The 21,708-nt window shown below is 41.3% G+C and overlaps 1 protein-coding gene across 1 annotated transcript in view; it reads right to left on the reverse strand.

Moving 5' to 3' along the window:
• Nucleotides 1–16,873: 16,873 nt before the first annotated feature.
• PAH (phenylalanine hydroxylase) overlaps nucleotides 16,874–21,708 on the reverse strand; it is a 72,144-nt gene continuing 67,309 nt past the window's right edge. The window contains exons 12-13 of the mRNA XM_059934798.1: nucleotides 19,021–19,136; nucleotides 16,874–16,939 (exon numbers count right to left, since the gene is read on the reverse strand). Of these exons, the coding sequence (XP_059790781.1) occupies nucleotides 16,896–16,939; nucleotides 19,021–19,136 (160 nt within the window). The 3' untranslated portion in view covers nucleotides 16,874–16,895. The remainder of the gene's footprint in view (nucleotides 16,940–19,020; nucleotides 19,137–21,708) is intronic.

Below are 21,708 nucleotides of genomic sequence, written 5' to 3' on the forward strand. Positions count from 1 at the left end.
GCACCAACAATCATATCTAACATGTGCTGAACAAATGACTACATTTGCTTGCTGAAGCCAAATATGTGTGCTGTAGAGTGTTACCTCCCTTTATCTCAGAGGAATGTTGTGCTGTAGGATGTCTATGGTCTCCTTCCAGTGTCCAGATTCTGTAAAATCATTGTATACTATACGGTCCTTTATGGTTCTTCTACAAGATGTTGTTGTTATTATTATTAATAGTTAAAACGAGGGCTAACATTTCTTAGACACTATATGTCGTTGTGTTAAGTACTTAATATGTATTAGCATATTTAATTACTAAAAAAAACCTGTGAGGTATGTATGTATGTATGATTACCTTCAATTTGCAAATGAGGAAAACCAAAGTTTATCAAGATTAAATAAATTTCTCAAGGTTACACAGCTAGTTGTGAAAGAGCCAGGATGAAATCTCAGCCTGTCTGACTTCAGGCTACCAACTCTACTGTGTGGAATTTTTCCTTCCCAGGTACTCATGAACAAGAGAGTTCAATTTCCCTTTATCTGTATGTCTGGGGCTAGAGTTTGTGCAGTGCATATACATTGGCCTAAATCCACGTTCCCATCTCCAGCCGTATTATTAGGAAAGATAGGGGTCTGCCTACATGACAGATTCCTGCATGACAGGGACAATGATTGTATTTATTCTCAGTGCAGATGAGAAGCCTGCCTGGAACCCCATTTTAGAACTTTGGAGAGTGTAAATTGTAAGCTCTGGAGTGAATTTCAGACAAACAGGGTGATAGTGGTCCAAACTGTGTCCATGCTTGGTTGCCAGATGGTGGTGGTTGTCGAGAGCTTATATTTTCCTTGGAATCCAAGCAAATTTAAGAAAGAGAAATGAAGACATCTGAGTAAAGCGAGAGCAATTATGTCATAGAATAAGGTTTAAGGATGGTGATTGTGGAAGAAAATATAGAAGCTCGTATGAGCAACACATGGCACCACCATAGTCATCATTGAAACACTATATTCCTCTCTTACTTTGGGTTCTCCCAGAAGAACCCGAGAAAAGGACTCTAGTGCAAATAGTTTATTTAGGAACTGAAGACAGAAAATTAGGAAAGAGAGATGGGGAAGGAAAGGCAATAATTAAAGGGAGTGTTATCAAGCAACTCTTACTGTGGGCAACTGAGCTTAACCTCACTGAAGAAACTCTGAGAGCCAGTGTATATATACATTTTAAAAAATCCTCTACCAACTCTTATTGGTCATTGGTAGAAGACTGATGGAGGGTTATTAATTTCTAGGCATTTTTGTTCTACCATAGGGCAGGCAAAGTGCCTTAGAATCCAGTTAAAACTTTCAGGAAAAGAAATGCAGGAGCTGGCAGCTGGGAGTCAGCCTTCCTGCACTGAAGTGGATAGGGCACAGGGATATGGGTGGGTCACCGACAGTGTCTAAGCAATTTTGCTTTTAGAGGGCAAGAGAAGCATAGTAGCTAACACTTCTTAATGATTAGCCTCAATTATCACAGCCACTGTATAAAGTGGGCACTATTATTGTTGTCATTTTGTAATTAACGAAAGGTACAGAGAGGTAACATAATTGCTCGTATACAAATAGCTGATAAATGGTAAAGCCAGGAGTTGAATCCAGCGGGTCTGACTCTAAAACCCATTATCCTATTGCATCTAAGTAGGCAGACTGTAGCTTCAGGCTCCTTAATCAATTCCCATTTCTCTAGCTCCATCCCTCTTGGTTATGCTGGGTATTTTTATCCAGAAAAAAAAAAAAAAAATCCAAGCTGCTGCTAACAGTTTTCTATTGTCCCTTGATTAGCATTTTTCTAGGCAGGGTTATTGATAATTAATGCTGCCACTTAGCACTCTCCTAAACTCTTTAAAGGTTTACCCATGAGGCATTTCCTATTGTATTCCCATCTTACTGATGAGGAAACAGAAGCACAAGGTGGTAATAATTTGCTTGAGGCCATATATTCAGTGAATGGGAAAACCCAAGTTTCAATCTGACTTGACTCCCTTGCTTAATCACTATGTTCTGCCGTCTTCTTAGCCAGAAAGATTTACAAGAACAAAGTTTTAAGTAGGCTGTGGCACTTGGCAATTCCAGGAACTACCTTTAAAAAGAGACAAAGTTAGTGAGTATAGCCAATCCAAGGAAATGGTATCTCTACTCAGTTTTGATTCAGAAAGCATGAACACGGAAATACAATGATATGTCTCTGGGCAAACTTGTGTATTTCTGAGCTCTTGTTTTAAGGCATCAATAGATAGGCTGACACTGAACTTAGAAATGTCATACTCATGCAAATTTCCAGCTGGGACAAAGCACCCTTAGCCTTGGGAGCAGGTTTGGATTCTAGACAGCGGATCTTTGTTTCCAAGGACTAAAAGGGAGAGATGTATCAGTAATTGACATCTTCATGTACTTGTTTTTTCTCATTTCAGTGGTATTTGTTTTTACAGAAAATATTGAAATAAAGAAAATAAAATCAACCGAAAAAGTTGAAATTTTGTCTTTAATTGCACCATTTTTTTTCTTTTCTTAAAACCACTATATAAGGTAAAGAATGAGAGCAGTCTCTGACCCCCTAATCCAGCCTCAGAAGTAACCACTGTCAACATTCTGGGGCTCACGAGTCTTTTTTTTTCCCCTCTGTGATCATAAAAATATACCTGTAAACTAAGTACATACATGTACACCATTGACAGCTTTTTTTTAAAAAAAATGAAAATGTGATCATGTTTTTTTTTTTTTCACTTAACCATACCTCCTAGACTTCCCTGATAGTCAGTATTTACAGATTTACCTCACTTTATTTTGAGCCCCTGCACAATGCTCCAGTATATAGATTATAATTTATCTAAACAATCTGTTATTGATGGACATTTGGCTTGTTTCAAAATATTTATTAATACAAAAAGTGCTACAGAAATCATCTTGGTGTATTTTTTTACATTGCCCAATTCATGTTTTTTTTAGAGCATTTAGCACTTGCCTGAAGGTGTCAGATGGTTGGGATTTCCACCCACCTTGAACCAACCCAGATAAAGCTTAACTGAATATTTTCTTTTCAGAGTCCTAGACTCCCTTCCACAAATACTTCCTGCTTCTGATTCTAGTTTAGATGCCCACAACCAGTAGCAATAATTTAAATGATAAATCCCTAAAGGCAAGAGTGTGTCTGCATTCCCATTCTGACACCCAACCGGGAAGAAAACCCAGCGGGCATCTTCCCTCCTCCCTCCTCCCTTGTCTCTCCCCGCCCCCCTCAACCTCATCATAGGTCCAGCCTTCCACCCTGACCACTGTCTCCTGGGCCAGCCCTGAGTACTTCTGGGGTTCGCAGAGATCAAAACCTTAGAAGATGCTGCTCAGTTGAATTGAAATATGCCTCCTGTACTTCCTGCCACCCACCAACCCACCCCCACACAAAGAAAGCTCCAGCTCCTTGAACAAAGGTTATATCTGTGGAAAGCATCTTCAGTCTTGGATGAACAGGAAGCCTTTTTCTCCTTGAGCTCTGCCTCTACACTTAGAATGGAAGCCAGCAGAGAAGGCCAGTCTGAAGCAGAAGGGTCTCACGTTCTCTTCCCACCTTCCAACAAAAGGCAAGAACCCCCAGACCTCAACCCCCAGCTGGGCCCTGGTAACCACACCTCCCTCTCAGTTCTTTCTACAGGACCTGGGGATCCTGGGATCTGGAAAGAGAGGAGGTGGGCGTGAGGCAATCACCCAGTGGTTGGCGAAATGGGGACACTGGGACGAAAGACTAATACGGGTGAGGGAATTCCACACCTGGCCACCCCTCCCCACAAAGAGCCGTGTTAAGAGGGATGGGGTGTGGAGGGGAAAACGGAGGCACTGAGCTTACTGTCCTGGGACATCTCAGCTCCACTGCACAGAGAGGCTTCCAGCACATCTCTCTCCCTTCCCTCACTTTGAAGGGAAGGGGTACCTTGATGACTTGGGCAGCCTTTGACAAGCCAGCCGCCCTCAGGGAGGAAAGCAAGGTCACCTCCGCCCTGTCGTCTCCTGGGTCCTGCGGCCGCCTTTTCCCCTCTGTCATCTCCCTGGGTACTGCCTCTTGGGCGCGGAAGCTGAGCTCCCAGCGCTGCAGACCTCGGTACTCATGGGGCGCCCCCTTCTTGGCTCTCTGGCTCTGACCCTTCATAGGGCGCTTAGCTCAAGGCGGGACTCCAGGCTCCCAGAAGTCACCCGGCGGTGGTGGGGAGAGCAGCGCAAGAGAGGGCCGGTTCCGGCAGCCACAGTCCTGGTCCCCCCGGGTGGAACTGGAGACTGCCCCGGGCTGGGAGGACAGAAGGACCTGGAGGCGGCAGCTCTCCGTGGTCCTGCCCGACGTCAACGCGCGGATACTGAAGGCCAACAGCAGCCCGCCCATCTTCCGCTAAAACGGATGAAGGAGTCCGGGGCTGTGGTACCGGAAATGGTTTTAATTAACCCGCTCGCAGGCGGGCTAATTGAAGTCTGCGTGCCGCGTTTCCGCACCCTCCCAACCGTGTGTCAATTGCCAGGGCGAAGCTGAAAGTTTCTTTTCACTTCCCCCTCAGTGCCATCTCCCCTTGTGAACCAAAACAATGTGGATGCTTCCCACCCTCTCAGCCTGCTTCCTCCTCGAAGCAATTCCGCCTCCGGCAGCCTTACCTGCCCTGCCTCTCGGTCCAGGCGGAAAAGCGGAAGGTGAGGGCTGCGTAGCCACGTGGTCGTTTCCTGCTTTACCCGCGATCCCCAAGCCGCCAGCCTGGTCCTGGAAGCTGCAGGGTGGAATGACTCTGGGATTGGCTTAAAACCCACTGCCCTGGCCACTGCCCTGGTCCGTGTGTCGGGGGATGCAACTTTAATTTCACCAAATAGAAACTGGATCTTTGGATCGGTGAGGTTTGAACCCCTTAAAAATGGAGCGTGTGTTTCGGTTCTGTCCGAGCTGAATCTGAGCCAGGACTAAAACATGGGAAGTGCCCCCTTTTATTTCGGCGAGCTCCTGGGAGGGAAGAGGAAAGGAGGTGTGGAAATGGGGTGGTGCAGAGGTGGAAACATACCAGCTAAATCAACTTCCGCGTTGCCCTCGCAGTGATCATTTTAAGGCGCCTGGTCCCGGGCTGAGCAGGAAGTAGACAGGCAAATAAATACTTGTTGAATAAAACCCGAAAAGTGTAATAAATTGCGTTTTAAAGCTTTGTATATTGGTTGATTCTCTCTTCCCTCTGTCAAAGTATACAGCCGATGGCAGATTTTGGAGACATTTATTCTACGATCCTTTTATGAGGATACTTTCTTACAACGTACGCATCTTTGAGGGACTAATTCATTCTCTTCTATTTTGCAAGAATTGTTATTTCCATTTGACCCTCTACATTGGCTGTTTCTTGGGTCGTCTTTGGAGCAAAATGTTCAGAGCGGGAGATGGCTTGACCATAGTACCAACTACTTTTATTTTAAAAATTGATCTCTACTTCCTGCCCCTGGAAAGACAAAAAGCCTGCCAACTCTCATGTCCCAAGGCGACCTTAAAATTGGGCAGCAAAGTGAAGGTAGGTTTTCTTGTGTTGGTTCCTCAGTAAAACAACATATCTAGAGAGTGATGATTTTCAAGACAATTTCGTTTATGTTAACCATTTCACAGAATGAGCACAACATGATATTCCCAGCAGAAAAGAGTGGCATTAGCAGCAGAGTGAATGCTGGCTTTTTGGAGGTTATGGTTTAAAAGAGTGCTGGTAATGCCATAGGTCCAGAAGGAAAAAGAGAACACACAATGGTGTGGGAATATCAGAAATGGGATTAAAGGAGTGAAGGTCTATTGCGAGCTTTAAACAGCAAATTTCCATCTCGATCTCCAAAGTTATCTTTTCAAGATATAGTTTTAGCTTCAAGTTGATGCACATTTCATTATTTTATTGCTCACAGCTTTAATGTATATAGTATATACAGCTGGACTGTGTTGAAAGGTTTAAATTCTGCTTTAGTCAAACTCCTTTCTCAAGTGTAAGCCAAAGAGTCTTTATGTAGGGCACCTCCACAATCATCCATCTCTTTGGAATGATGGGTCAATTGGGATCATGTTGCTGGACCCAAACAACCATAATAATAATAACCAGTTCTTATGGGAGTTCATTTGTGCTTTATGCCAGCATAATAAACATTTAAAAGTGTTAGAATGTTACTGAAAGCGGTTGAGAGGCACCTATAAACAAAATATGTTATTTGATTTTTGTGACAATCTTATAAGGTAGGCATTTCTCTTCCCCATTTTACAGAGGAGGAAATTGAGACTCAGGGAGATTAAGAGTCTGTCCAAGTAGGTTCAACTTGATGGAAAAACTGGCACTTGAATTTGGGTCGCCAGAGCGGTGCTACTGAAAGATGCTACATCTTCCGGTCTCAAATAGTATCATGTGGGAGTGCACCACCAACGAAAACAAGATACCCAACTTTCATTTGTATAAAGTGCAAAACACTGGACATTGTCACCAAGGGGACCACATCACACTTGTCCACTTTGCCTTTCCAATATTCAGGCAAAATTTCTTCAGAGTCTGTAGTGAGAAAGACTGTCATCAGAGTCATGCCTCTTGACCTTTGTCCTTACTCCTTCTAGACTCTTTACCCCTCCTCACTTTTGCTCAGTAAAAAGATAGACTTCAGGCTTTCCCATCCTCTTCCAGGCCAGTAATTTCCATGCTGGGTGTGGGTACTGTCGCGGTGCTGAGAAACGCGGCTTAGGGAGGCGCAGATAGTCTGTTCCTCTCCCTCCGCTCCAGCCTCAGGCACGTTCTAGCTCTCTTACCTGGCACTTCGCTCCCATAAAACCGCTCTTTTATAATCCCAGCCTGCCCTTTGCTCTGGGAAGCAATTTTTTCTCCCTTTCCCCAGGACATTCTGGGAATGGAAAGTTTGGGAAAGGTTCTGTTTCCTCCTTCCTCACTCGGAAATTTGATTTTTTTTTTTTTTTTTTGCCAATTTTAGATAGTTAATTTTTATTCTGTTTAAGGGGCAAAATTCTTGTCCATAATTAGAGTTCCACAAAGATCATCTATTTCTTTTTTTTAAAACATCTTTATTGGAGTATAATTGCTTTACAATGGTGTGTTAGTTTCTGCTGGAAATTTGATTTTTTGTTAGGCCAAAGAAACAGAGCTCATTGGGCTCCACAGCTTTAGGGCTGGCGGCGTGAGGAGTATTTGGACACTGGAGGAGATTGAAAGCCTTCCTAGGCCAACAGTTACCCTTTGCAAGTAATGCTGTTCTTCCAGGCTGATTCTCTACTTTTGGGTGGTGCCAATGGCTGGAGGCTCTCTAAGAAACAGATTTAAAACATGTTCTCCTCCAAATATGTTCTCTGTGCCTTCGTTGGCAGAGACCTTAACGCAGCCCCAACTCATCTTTTATAAAATCCCTTAGAGGTCAAAGGAATGGTATGTGTGTGTGTGTGTGTGTGAGATAGGATGAGTGACTTTTCAAAGAAACCCAAGGGCCGCAATTTTGAAAACAGAGACATAAGGGAGAAACTCAAAAACACAAAGGAATATACATTCCTGATCACTTCTTTCAAAGTCCAAACTCCACTCTCCCTTGACAACTCACAAGGAATAGTGGAAATCAGCCTTTTGCCAGCACTCTCTCCATTTGAAATGTGATTGCAGAAAAGGACAGGATGCAGCTGACATTTCTTTGAGAACCTTTAGGAATAAAGAGGCCTCAGAGAAGACTAAGTTTATTTCTTCTTTAATAGACATTCCTTAATTTGCTTCTGGGAAGAATAAACCATAGGCATCCAAAGTATGCACTAATTTTAATAACCTCCATGAAAGAGACTGATCCACTTACTCTCGTTGGGCATCACCCACCTCCTAAGAATGATCTGGGAAAAATACAGACTGCAGTTCAAGCGAATCACCATTCACCTTTCATCCATTTCGACAAACCTGAAAATGAGCAGGTATTATGCTTCCTGCAGTATCATCTGCTTCTTCTGGAGGACTTAAGTCCATCTCTCAGAGAACCACATCTTCTTGTCTCTTTATTTTTCATAAATGTTCTATTATTTAGAGATTGTTGTCATAGAAAAAACAATGTGCAAGAAATATACAAAACAAATATTGTTAAAGAGTACCCTGAACAATTATGAATAATGTTACAGAGGAGAGTTGTATATACCCTGGAGGGCTAGAATCCATCTTCTCTGCAATTGCTTATCACTCTGAGCTTATTCTTTAAAGCAGCAGTCCCCAACCTTTTTGGCACCGGGACCGGTTTCGTGGAAGACAATTTTTCCACGGATGGGGGCGAGGAGTGGGCGGGGGAGGATTCAGGCAGTAATGCAAGTGATGGGGAGCAATGGGGAGCGACAGATGAAGCTTTGCTGCCTCGCCCACCGTTCACCTCCTGCTGTGAGGCCTGGTTCCTAACAGGCCGAGCACTGGTATCGGTCCACGGCCCGGGGTTGGGGACCCCTGCTCTAAAGGAATTGTGCTTACTACAGGTGAGAAGGTAAATTGTGCCTTGAAGCTAGCAAAGTTGCAAGATTATAAATGAAGAGAAAATTCAAGGCACAGGAACTACTTGGTTCATTTATAGCATGTATCAAACCTACTACTGTTTATAGTTTTTGAAACTCAACGGGAAAGCTATTAAAAAGCAGTGATTGAGCAACAGTCAGCTCTACCCACCACCAGGGCCTCCCATCAAGCCTCTTAGATAGCCTCAACCACCAGAGGGCAGACAGCAGAAGCAAGAAAAACTACAATCCTGCAGCCTGTGGACCAAAAACCACAGTTACAGAAAGATAGACAAGATGAAAAGGCAGAGGGCTATGTACCAGATGAAGGAACAAGAAAAAACCCCAGAAAAACAACTAAATGAAGTGGAGATAGGCAACCTTCCAGAAAAAGAATTCAGAATAATGATAGTGAAGATGATCCAGGACCTCGGGATAAGAATGGAGGCAAAGATTGAGAAGATGCAAAAAATGATTAACAAAGACCTAGAAGAATTAAAGAACAAACAAACAGAGATGAACAATACAATAACTGAAATGAAAACTACACTAGAAGGAATCAATAGCAGAATAACTGAGGCAGAAGAACAGATAAGTGACCTGGAAGACAGAATGGTGGAATTCACTGCTGCGGAACAGACTAAAGAAAAAAGAATGAAAAGAAATGAAGACAGCCTAAGAGACCTCTGGGACAACATTAAACGCAACAACATTCGCATTATAGGGGTCCCAGAAGGTGAAGAGAGAGAGAAAGGACCAGAGAAAATATTTGAAGAGATTATAGTCGAAAACTTCCCTAACATGGTAAAGGCAATAGCCACCCAAGTCCAGGAAGTGCAGAGAGTCCCATACAGGATAAACCCAAGGAGAAACACACCGAGACACATAGTAATCAAAGTGGCAAAAATTAAAGACAAAGAAAAATTATTGAAAGCAGCAAGGGAAAAACGACAAATAACATACAAGGGAACTCCCATAAGGTTAACAGCTGATTTCTCAGCAGAAACTCTGCAAGCCAGAAGGGAGTGGCATGATATATTTAAAGTGATGAAAGGGAAGAACCTACAACCAAGATTACTCTACCCAGCAAGGATCTCATTTAGATTTGATGGAGAAATCAAAAGCTTTACAGACAAGCAAAAGCTAAGAGAATTCAGCACCACCAAACCAGCTCTACAACAAATGCTAAAGGAACTTCTCTAAGTGGGAAACACAAGAGAAGAAAAGGACCTACAAAAACAAACCCAAAACAATTAAGAAAATGGTCATAGGAACATACATATCGATAATTACCTTAAACGTGAATGGATTAAATGCCCCAACCAAAAGACATAGACTGGCTGAATGGATACAAAAACAAGACCCATATATATGCTGTCTACAAGAGACCCACTTTAGACCTAGGGACACATACAGACTGAAAGTGAGGGGATGGAAAAAGATATTCCATGCAAATGGAAATCAAAAGAAAGCTGGAGTAGCTATCCTCATATCAGATAAAATAGACTTTAAAATAAAGAATGTTACAAGAGACAAGGAAGGACACTACATAATGATCAAGAGATCAATCCAAGAAGAAGATATAACAATTATAAATATATATGCACCCAACATAGGAGCACCTCAATACTAAGGCAACTGCTAACAGCTATAAAAGAGGAAATTGACAGTAACACAATCATAGTGGGGGACTTTAACACCTCACTTACACCAATGGACAGATCATCCAAAATGAAAATAAATAAGGAAACAGAAGCTTTAAATGACACAATAGATCAGATAGATTTAATTGATATATATAGGACATTCCATCCAAAAACAGCAGATTACATGTTCTTCTCAAGTGCGCATGGAACATTCTCCAAGATAGATCACATCTTGGGTCACAAATCAAGCCTCAGTAAATTTAAGAAAATTGAAATCATATCAAGCATCTTTTCTGACCACAACGCTATGAGATTAGAAATGAATTACAGGGAAAAAAACGTAAAAAAGACAAACACATGGAGGCTAAACAATACGTTACTAAATAACCAAGAGATCACTGAAGAAATCAAAGAGGAAATAAAAAAATACCTAGAGACGAATGACAATGAAAACACGACAGCCCAAAACCTATTGGATGCAGCAAAAGCAGTTCTAAGAGGGAAGTTTATAGCTATACAAGCCTACCTAAAGAAACAAGAAAAATCTCAAGTAAACAATCTAACCTTACCCCTAAAGAAACTAGAGAAAGAAGAACAATCAAAACCCAAAGTTAGCAGAAGGAAAGAAATCATAAAGATCAGAGCAGAAATAAATGAAATAGAAACAAAGAAAACAATAGCAAAGATCAATAAAACTAAAAGTTGGTTCTTTGAGAAGATAAACAAAATTGATAAGCCATTAGCCAGACTCATCAAGAAAAAGAGGGAGAGGACTCAAATCAATAAAATCAGAAATGAAAAAGGAGAAGTTACAACAGACACCGCAGAAATACAAAGCATCCTAAGAGACTACTACAGGCAACTTTATGCCAATAAAATGGACAACCTGGAAGAAATGGACAAATTTTTAGAAAGGTATAGCCTTCCAAGACTGAACCAGGAAGAAACAGAAAATATGAACAGACCAATCACAAGTAATGAAATTGAAACTGTGATTAAAAATCTTCCAACAAACAAAAGTCCAGGACCAGATGGCTTCACAGGTGAATTCTATCAAACATTTAGAGAAGAGCTAACACCTATCCTTCTCAAACTCTTCCAAAAAATTGCAGAGGAAGGAACACTCCCAAACTCATTCTATGAGGCCACCATTACCCTGATACGAAAACCAGACAAAGACACTACAAAAAAAGAAAATTACAGACCAATACCACTGATGAATATAGATGCAAAAATCCTCAACAAAATACTAGCAAACAGAATCCAACAACACATTAAAAGGATCATACACCACGATCAAGTGGGATTTATCCCAGGGATGCAAGGATTCTTCAATATACGCAAATCAATCAATGTGATACACCATATTAACAAATTGAAGAATAAAAACCATATGATCATCTCAATAGATGCAGAAAAAGCTTTTAACAAAATTCAACACCCATTTCTGATAAAAAACTCTCCAGAAAGTGGGCATAGAGGGAACCTACCTCAACATAATAAAGGCCATATATGACAAACCCACAGCAAACATCATTCTCAATGGTGAAAAACTGAAAGCATTTCCTCTAAGATCAGGAACGAGACAAGGATGTCCACTCTCACCACTATTATTCAACATAGTTCTGGAAGTCCTAGCCACGGCAATCAGAGAAGAAAAAGAAATAAAAGGAATACAAATTGGAAAAGAAGAAGTAAAACTGTCACTGTTTGTGGATGACATGATACTATACATAGAGAATCCTAAAACTGCCACCAGAAAACTGCTAGAGCTAATTAATGAATATGGTAACGTTGCAGGATACAAAATTAATGCACAGAAATCTCTTGCATTCCTATACACTAATGATGAAAAATCTGAAAGAGAAATTATGGAAACACTCCCATTTACCATTGCAACAAAAAGAATAAAATACCTAGGAATAAACCTACCTAGGGAGACAAAAGACCTGTATGCAGAAAACTATAAGACACTGATGAAAGAAATTAAAGATGATACCAACAGATGGAGAGATATACCATGTTCTTGGATTGGAAGAATCAACATTGTGAAAATGAGTATACTACCCAAAGCAATCTACAGATTCAATGCAATCCCTATCAAATTACCAATGACTTTTTTTACGGAGCTAGAACAAATCATCTTAAAATTTGTATGGAGACACAAAAGACCCCGAATAGCCAAAGCAGTATTGAGGCAAAAAAATGGAGCTGGAGGAATCAGACTCCCTGACTTCAGACTATACTGCAAAGCTACAGTAATCAAGACAATATGGTACTGGCACCAAAACAGAAACATAGATCAATGGAACAAGATAGAAAGCCCAGAGATTAACCCACGCACCTATGGTCAACTAATCTATGACAAAGGAGGCAAAGATATACAATGGAGAAAAGACAGTCTCTTCAATAAGTGGTGCTGGGAAAACTGGACAGCTACATGTAAAAGAATGAAATTAGAATACTCCCTAACACCATACACAAAAATAAACTCAAAATGGATTAGAGACCTAAATATAAGACTGGACACTATAAAACTCTTAGAGGAAAACACAGGAAGAACACTCTTTGACATAAATCACAGCAAGATCTTTTTTGATCCACCTCCTAGAGTAATGGAAATAAAAACAAAAATAAACAAATGGGACCTAATGAAACTTCAAAGCTTTTGCACAGCAAAGGAAACCATAAACAAGACGAAAAGACAACCCTCAGAATGGGAGAAAATATTTGCAAACAAATCAACGGACAAAGGATTAATCTCCAAAATATATAAACAGCTCATTCAGCTCAATATTAAAGAAACAAACACCCCAATCCAAAAATGGGCAGAAGACCTAAATAGACATTTCTCCAAAGAAGACATACAGACGGCCACGAAGCACATGAAAAGATGCTCAACATCACTAATTATTAGAGAAATGCAAATCAAAACTACAGTGAGGTATCACCTCACTCCTGTTAGAATGGGCATCATCAGAAAATCTACAAACAACAAATGCTGGAGAGGGTGTGGAGAAAAGGGAACCCTCTTGCACTGTTGGTGGGAATGTAAATTGATACAGCCACTATGGAGAACAATATGGAGGTTCCTTAAAAAACTAAAAATAGAATTACCATATGACCCTGCAATCCCACTCCTGGGCATATACCCAGAGAAAACCGTAACTCAAAAAGACACATGCACCCGAATGTTCATTGCAGCACTATTTACAATAGCCAGGTCATGGAAGCAACCTAAATGCCCATCAACAGACGAATGGATAAAGAAGTTGTGGTACATATATACAATGGAATATTACTCAGCCATAAAAAGGAACGAAATTGAGTCATTTGTTGAGAAGTGGATGGATCTAGAGACTGTCATACAGAGTGAAGTAAGTCAGAAAGAGAAAAACAAATATCGTATATTAACGCATGTATGTGGAACCTAGAAAAATGGTACAGATGAGCCAGTTTGCAGGGCAGAAGTTGAGACACAGATGTAGAGAATGGACATATGGACACCAAGGGGGGAAAACTGCGGTGGGATGGGGATGGTGGTGTGCTGAATTGGGCGATTGGGATTGACATGTATACACTGATGTGTATAAAATTGATGCCTAATAAGAATCTGCAGTATAAAAAAAAAAAAAAGCAGTGATTGTCTGTGTAGGTGCAGACTCCATTGAGAAGAGAAAGGTTTGATCACATTTCTTTTTTTTTTTGAAAAGTCCATTTTTTACTAAACTTTCTTCTTTTGTCTCCTCTGTGCTTTTTTGCAATTATTAGGCAAGTCACTCATTGCTTTCTGACCATTTCAGCCCTGCTGTGGATAACTAAGAAGTTTCACTGATGCAATTTTGTCCCCTTTATTAATTGACATTTATTAAGCACTACCATATGTCAGTTGTTGGAGCAGTATAAATACAAACTATCTAGCCATAACGTAGCCTATACAAGGGATAATATCTTTCTTTAAAAAAAAAATCATAGCTTAGACTAAGATGCAAAACTTTCAATAGATTTAAAAGGGAAAATTGCAAGTTTAGTTGTTTTCTCAATTTTTTCTTGCAAAATAGTTTATTTGTGAGAGACAATCTTCACTACACTCCCTGTGATTCAACTCAGAAAAATTTTTAAATGATTTTGAGCACCTACCATGTGCTACATGCTAAGGCTTTCAGAGGTGAAGAAGATAATCAACGTTGTTGTTTTTATGAAGCTGATATTTTAGTGGTAGATTCTTTGAAGCACAACTAAATGATATAACTTAGAAATCTAGAATTAAAATTTAGTTTCCTCCTTTCAAAAACTCATTGCACACTAATGCTATGCAGTTTTAATATTCCTCCATATACTTCTTTTGTTTGGACACACCAAGATTAGCTGTCAGTAAAACATTGTTTCTTTTAAAACTGCTCGTTTACTATATATTAAATAGATAGTAATACTAACACATGGAAATATATTGAATTCCATCCCTATAGCTTTTATACCTAGATAAAAAGTACTGAGTAACACATGAAAATTTCGGAGACTATATCTTCCATTCAGTGTGTAATTTCTTCCTGCCAAAATTACAACCTTAACCTAAGCTTTGACTTAGAACACACTAAATTATCTTCAGTAGGACTAAAAATCACTATAAAATAAAATATCCAGTCTAAAATACTATATAATATTTCAGTTCCAGAGTCAAGAAATTTTCTAATTTGCACTTAATGTAAAGAAACATTTATCAAAACAGTCCCTTTGCAGAGTATTTGGGCACTAAAGGAACACCAGAGAAAAAGTCCGCTTCCACTTTTAGAATCAGTGCTTGTCAATGGGTTCTTCAAAGGCATGAGGAAATACATACAGACAAGAAAATCCCAGCTTCAAAGCAATGAAACCTCAGACACATTCAGACCAAATTGCTCTTTCCACCCTGCTGGCATACTTAGGGACAGCTGTTTAAAGACACATGTTAGCATGTGAAATGTATTTCAAGGCTGGAAGGGATCTTGAGTCATCCAGTTTAATGCCTCATTGTTAGAGTTAAACTGAGGTCCAAAGAGGTGAAGTGACTTATGTAAGGTGACATAATTGGCAAGTGGCAGAACTGACCACCAGAAGTCAGGTTTTCTCAAACTTGATGTACCCAGTAGATTTGACTGAGCATAAAAGAATTGCTTGGGGTACTTAAAAACACAGGTCTCTGTGTCCTATCCCCAGATATTCTATTTGGGTAAGCTGGGATGGCACCTAGGGTTTACTGTTGATGATGATACAACTGGTCTGAGAATCACACTTGAAGAAGTACTACAAAAATCCTTTAACTATTTTCAAAATAATACGGTAGAGTGGTGTGAAAATTTAAAGCAAAGCTTTTAAGGCATTGCTACTCTCCCCACTGTTTCTCATATTTGTGTGTTCATGTAAAATGCACAACCAATAAAAGTAAAAATCTGTTGACTTGACTTGGATTATCACAATGAGCCCCTGAGATGGGTCGGAAATCTGAGAATCTGATCATTCTTTCAACACAAGTTTATCCAGATAATATATTTCTAAGGGCAATGAGAGGACTATTTCATTCCAAGAAATATTTGAAACTACAAAATTGTGTAACCCCTAAAGTTTTTTTAAACATAATAAAATTCTCACGTTTGTTGAAGATTTGATGTTTAATAATGCATTCCTCTATTCATTCAATGAATAGTTACTGAATATCTACCAGCCAGGCTTTTAATTAACATCTATTGCATCTTAAGGGTCTTCAAAATGTCTCCAAAAACAGACTTGACAATCAACTGGAGAATGACACTGCACGTTGCAGGAGTTAGATGGGGAGTTCTACTACTCTCCACAGCAGCATTTATGATTACAATAAAGCATACAGAAATATTTTGATTTTACACTTTAAACTTTAATATTTATAACTATTTTAATAGGCTCCTGAATTAAAGAAAATCTCCACAGGCAAAATAACAAAGCAGTAATTAGAATCATAGTTCCCTGAAATAGAAAATGACCTGTGCAACAGGAATAATGACGCAGACATAGAGAATGGACTTGAGGACATGGGGAAGGGGAAGGGGAAGCTGGGATGAAGTGAGAGAGTGGCAGTGACATATATACACTACCAAATGTAAAATCGATAGCTAGTGGGAAGCAGCCGCATAGCACAGGGAGGTCAGCTCGGTGCTTTGTGACAACCTAGAGGGGTGGGATAGGGAGGGTGGGAGGGAGGCTCAAGAGGGAGGGGATATGGGGATATATGTATACGTATAGCTGATTCACTTTGTTACACAGCAGCAACTAACACAACATTGTAAAGCAATTATACTCCAATAAAGGTGTTAATTCAATTCTGACAGACTTGTGTTTCACAACAAGTGATATATACTCCTTTAGGAATTCTCTAGAGCAAATAACAAAAGTATTTAGGAAGGTTGAATGAAGCAGGTCCCGAATTTTCATTAACTCTGATGAAATGTGACAGGTTATTGATTTTTAACTCAACTGAGAGTATGGGATTATCATCTCTAAATCAAAGATGACTCCAAAAGATCTACCATTATGCTTTTGGGTATGTATTAACATGCTGTCATTTCAGATTATTTTGATTTATTTGTTGATCCTCTATCTTGTTCTAGAAAGGATTCAAGGCTGTTATTTTGAATTAAGGTTTGCTTTTCAGACTTTTTCAGATGAAATGAAAGAAGTAGTTGGATTTCCATCAACAGATTCTCAAGTTGACGGATCAGGTTCAGTGCATGGCTTCACTTTAATTTCTGGAGGGCACTGCAAAGGATTCCAACTTCACCTACAAAGAAGAACAAAGGAGCCACTCATACCATGAACAAACGAGCCACTCATACCATGAACAAACACGCTTCAAGTGTCCACTGTGTGTAAAACACTAGGGGATCAGTGGGGTGTGTGGATATACTAGGTACCATCGCAACCTTCAAGGAGCTGGCAGCTTAGTTAGGGTGATAGGATTTGGGCTGTTATAGGCGATTCCAAGTTGTAGGAAGCACTAGAGCTATTAATGTAATTAGTTTCCCTTTTCCACAGGCTGTTTCTCAGGGAAGGAGTTAATTGTTTTCTCCCCAGGAAATCACTAGCTGTTCTGTTTCTCTTTTACATGACCAACCATAGATGCTTGCAAGGAGTTAAGCCACAGAACCTAAGCCACACAAACCTGCTGTGTCAGAATCACCTGGGGCCTTATTACAAATACAAACTCCTGAGTCATGTCACACACTCAGTGAATTTAGTCTGGGGATATGACTCAGGACTATTAATTTCTAACTAGCTCTCCAAGTGATTCTAAGAGACACTAGGTTTGAGAAGGTATGGTCTAAGCAGGTAAGTCAGCCTAGATTGCCAGACCACTGGACTAAGGAAGGTACAATGGAGTTGCTTCCATTCATGACATGGTCTCACATGCCAAGGGGCCACAGGGACATAGACTCTTCATAGAACCGGAAGGGACCTTGGAGACAGACCAGTCTCACTCCTTCCTAGATCCTGAGGAAAGTATAGAGCAGTGATGAGGCCTTATATTAGGTCACATAGCTCTAAGAATCCTTCAGTTCCTAAATTTGTTATTCTGTGATTTTAAAAATTTCCTTATAAACAATAGCCTATGGAGTTATTTTTGCTTCCTCAGGGGAAATGAGAAAGAGAGAGAAAACAGCTATGGCCTGACCCTCCTATCTCACACCCCAGCCTCCAGAGCCCTTGGCTGGCTTCTTTGGTGAGCAGACCTGTTCCAGCTGAGTGTCCAAACGGTGTCTATGGGGGAGAATCAGCCTTGGGCTTTTTCAAGATGGCTGATTGCAGGGGGCCATACCTAAGGAGGAATGACTATAATGGGCTAGCTCTACGTATTAGAAGTGGCCTCAGGCAACATAAGAGGGGTATGAGAGGGATACTTCAAGCCCACCTGCCCTTTTGGTCTTTGTTAGCATTGTTTGAGATAGAAACCTCCACTTGGCCTAGAGCTCCTCCCTTTAGGCTTGATCCTTTGGTGGTTTTAGCCATTTATTCAATAGCTCTTGAGTACCTTATATGATTTTTAGGAATAGGGCTAACTGCTAGGGGTTTGACAGCAAACCTGACATGGCCCTCTGCTCAGGTCTAGTTGGGGAGACAAGTAAACAATTACCAAATTATAAAAAATATAATGATAAATGCTCTGAGAGAGGGATCTGTGGGAATGCCAAGATGTAGGAGGGACACCCAAACCAGTCTTCCTATCAGAAGAGATATCTATGAACGATTAAAAGATGAACTGGGGTTGGGACAGCTAAATGAGAGTAGTAAGGAGACTATTTTAAACAAGAACTGTACGGGCGAAGGCCAGGGCCCAGGGGAAAGCATGGTGGATGTTGCTGGAGGGGAGTTTGAAGGCGAGAAAAAAATCGGGCAATGAACAAATAACACTGTGATTTTTTAAGAGCAACTATGATAACATCCTCATTGTCCAGGAAGAATAAAAGGTCAGTAGATGCGCTACTTTATGGTTGATAAAGTAGATAGAACCTATTCCTTAGGGGTTGGTATTCCAGGCAGAGCAAGATCCAGTGGGCACTTAGAGGGAAAGGGGTCAAGATGCAAAGGAGAAAGAGGAACGTGGCAGCGACAAGCCAGAGTGGAAAGGTGGTGTGATGCTAGGAGGTGGGGTGGAATCTAGGAAGGTCAAAGGAGAAAGGACACGCAAGGCAATTCTGGCCTTTTGGCCAAGTTTTTCTCTTTCAGTAAATCAGTGGCTTCCCTGGAGATGCTTTTCTTCTTAATTAAATATTTAATACATCTCTTATTGTTCTTATGGTGAAGGTAAGAAGACACAATCCTCTATTTACGGGAGAATGGCCTCAAAGGGTGTAAATTACTTACTATTGATGGAGTCCGCCAAAATCTTAAGTTGTTGGGTATTGTCCAAGACCTCAATCCTCTGGGCGTATGGGTCATAACGAACTGAGAAGGGCCGTGGGATTACTGCAGCAAAGTTCCTGAAACCAAACCCATAGATCTAAGTGAAGGGTACCGTTTGGGGAAAAATAATTTTAAAAGATTTTTCCATTGCATTTCATTTGGCTCTTGGTAGCACTGAAACCTCACTAGAACAGGGGCTTTAGAACCAGGCTGAGAAGTGAAATGGAACTTTAGTGAGGTCCTCTTGGGAAGCCTTTGTGTGCAGTAGGTGTGTCTTATGTGTATATATGAACACACTTTCACACCTACCTCCAAAAAGTCAGAAGTAGCCTACCATAAAAGCACACAATATAATAAGGTCAAAATTCTTATCATGAAATAAAATAAGAAGAGTAAGTAAAATCCAGCCAAAAAATGTTATAGAAAAAAAATGGATCAAGAGCCTCCTATGTCCCAAGAACTATAGCAAGTCCTAACTGTGCTATACTCTTCACAACCAATATCACTAACTTAGTCTTCATAAAAACCTTAGGAGGAAGGTACCATTACTATTCCCATTTTACAGATGAGGAAACTGAGGCTTGGGGAACTGAGGCTTGAGCTACCAAGGTCATGCAGGCAATACATTAGAAGCTGGGAAAGGACACAGGTAGTCTGACTCTGGCCTGGGCCCTTCACGTCCATGCCTCCCCGATGCATCATTCCTGGGTCTGGGAGGAATGCACCATGAGGGCTTTATGAAACATAGGAAGCAACATCATTAAGAAGATATTCCCAGTTGGCTTATAAAATGCAAAAAGACATCACAAATGATACTTCTAATTGGCTTCTGGTGAGAATAGAAGCTGCCGTACTGAGAAGACAGTTATAAGGGAGACTAGTAGGGTCCTCCAAGTTTGGCAAGAGCGGTGTGGCATAGTGGCCGGAAACCCAAGTTCCAGAGCCAGACTGCTGGGCTCCAATCCTGCCTTTGCCAATCGCAGCCCTTGTGGCACAGGCAAGGGGCTCCTCTGCACCTCGCTTTCTTTATTCTTCCATAAAATTGGAACCAGAGCGCTATGTGTTAGCTATTATCTTTTATTAGTGACTGGGGATGCATGAAGAATAAATGGGTAAGTACCCCTCTCCCTCTCTTCTTTGAAAAGAGCTTTCTCAGCCCAGACGGTGACGCGAACCAGGTAGTATATACCTGTGACTTTCCTGCTCTTCACCTCTCCCCTCTTATTCCCATAGCGCACCTCGTTTTTGCTTTGGAGAATCTACCTCTCCTCCACTGGAGCTACATCAACTGGGCTGCCAGTCTCAGGCCCAGTCCTCGTCTGGCCAAGGAGTGTGTGTATGACCAAACTCAGCCTCATCTCTGCTAGAACTAAATCTTGAAACTGAAAATGGTTGGCATTGGTTTCTTTTAGCTGGGATGATCTGAGTGTATCCCGGAGATGCTCAGATCCCTTCCTTTTTTGAACCTTGTTCTTTAGAACTCTCGTTGGCTCTTCGAGCCACCTCTCAGCAGATGGGAGCTTTTGTGGGTGTCTCCTCTGGGTCCTGGACACTAGCAGGTGGGATTTCAAAGACCTGAGAGGCCCATGTGCTGGCAAGGCCTTCCCTGCTGGCCTGGGGCTGATCACTTCCTGGGTTAGGGAGTCGTCTCCAGAAGGGCCTGTACACGTGGGATCCCGGTGTGACACAGCGGTTAAGAGTACTGGCTCTAAGCCCCACTGCCTGGGTCCAAACCCTGGGCCAGCCACTTACCAGCTGTATGACCTTGGGTGAGTTGCTTACCTTTTCTATGTTTCTGCACCCCCATCTGCAAACTTTGTAGTCTTATTTTATGATTAAAGGAATTAATACCTGAAAAGCACTTAGAACAGCATTTGGTACAAAATAGGTGCCAGGCATCTTACCTGTTACTATAATTACCTAGGTGGAATCATTCATGAATCCACTAAAATCCATAACCCTAAAGGGGCCCCAGGAATGGCAGAGTGGAGCCTTTAGGGATAGAGGAAGACTAGCCTCCCAGTAAGGGTAGAAGTTTAGGACAAAACTGGAAAAGAATGGCAGGAAGGACTTGAGGGCCCTGGAGAAAGTGGGTAGAGGGAGTCATTTGGGGCCAAACAAAGCGCATTTGTGGGCTAGCATTTTGCCTTTGCTTACCTAAGCCCAGTGCATTGAAAGCTGACATGCCCAGCTTCATAGGATCCCAGAGGCCTATATGCCTTATGTTTATTACCACTGGTAAGGTATAAAAAAAGTGGTAAAAAATGGTATCGTGGTTGCCCTGTGCTGGTAGACTCTCTGCCTGGCCTACCTCCTGCTGGGAGCAGAGTGGCTCAAGCAGGTTGATGGCAGGGCCATCATCGCGGAGGCCTGAGAGTCTTAGAGTCCTGGTACCACTCCATCAGCCTCTTGCTGAACTGCCTCTGAGACTGGCACATTCGCTAATTCTTTACTGAGGGCCTGCTGTGTGTCAGGCACTGTGCTAGGGTCAGGGAAAGAGCAGGAAACAGAGAGGACAAACATCCCTATCCTCGTGGACCTTAAATCATACAAGAGTTTAGACATTAGTAAGTGCTAAGGAGAAAAATAAATCACAGAAGGGGATAAGGAGTGCTGGCGGGAAAGGGCTGGGTCGTGACTGTAAATAAG

The sequence above is a fragment of the Balaenoptera ricei genome, chromosome 10, assembly GCF_028023285.1.
Source record: "Balaenoptera ricei isolate mBalRic1 chromosome 10, mBalRic1.hap2, whole genome shotgun sequence".
In the NCBI taxonomy this organism is placed as follows: Eukaryota; Metazoa; Chordata; class Mammalia; order Artiodactyla; family Balaenopteridae; genus Balaenoptera; species Balaenoptera ricei.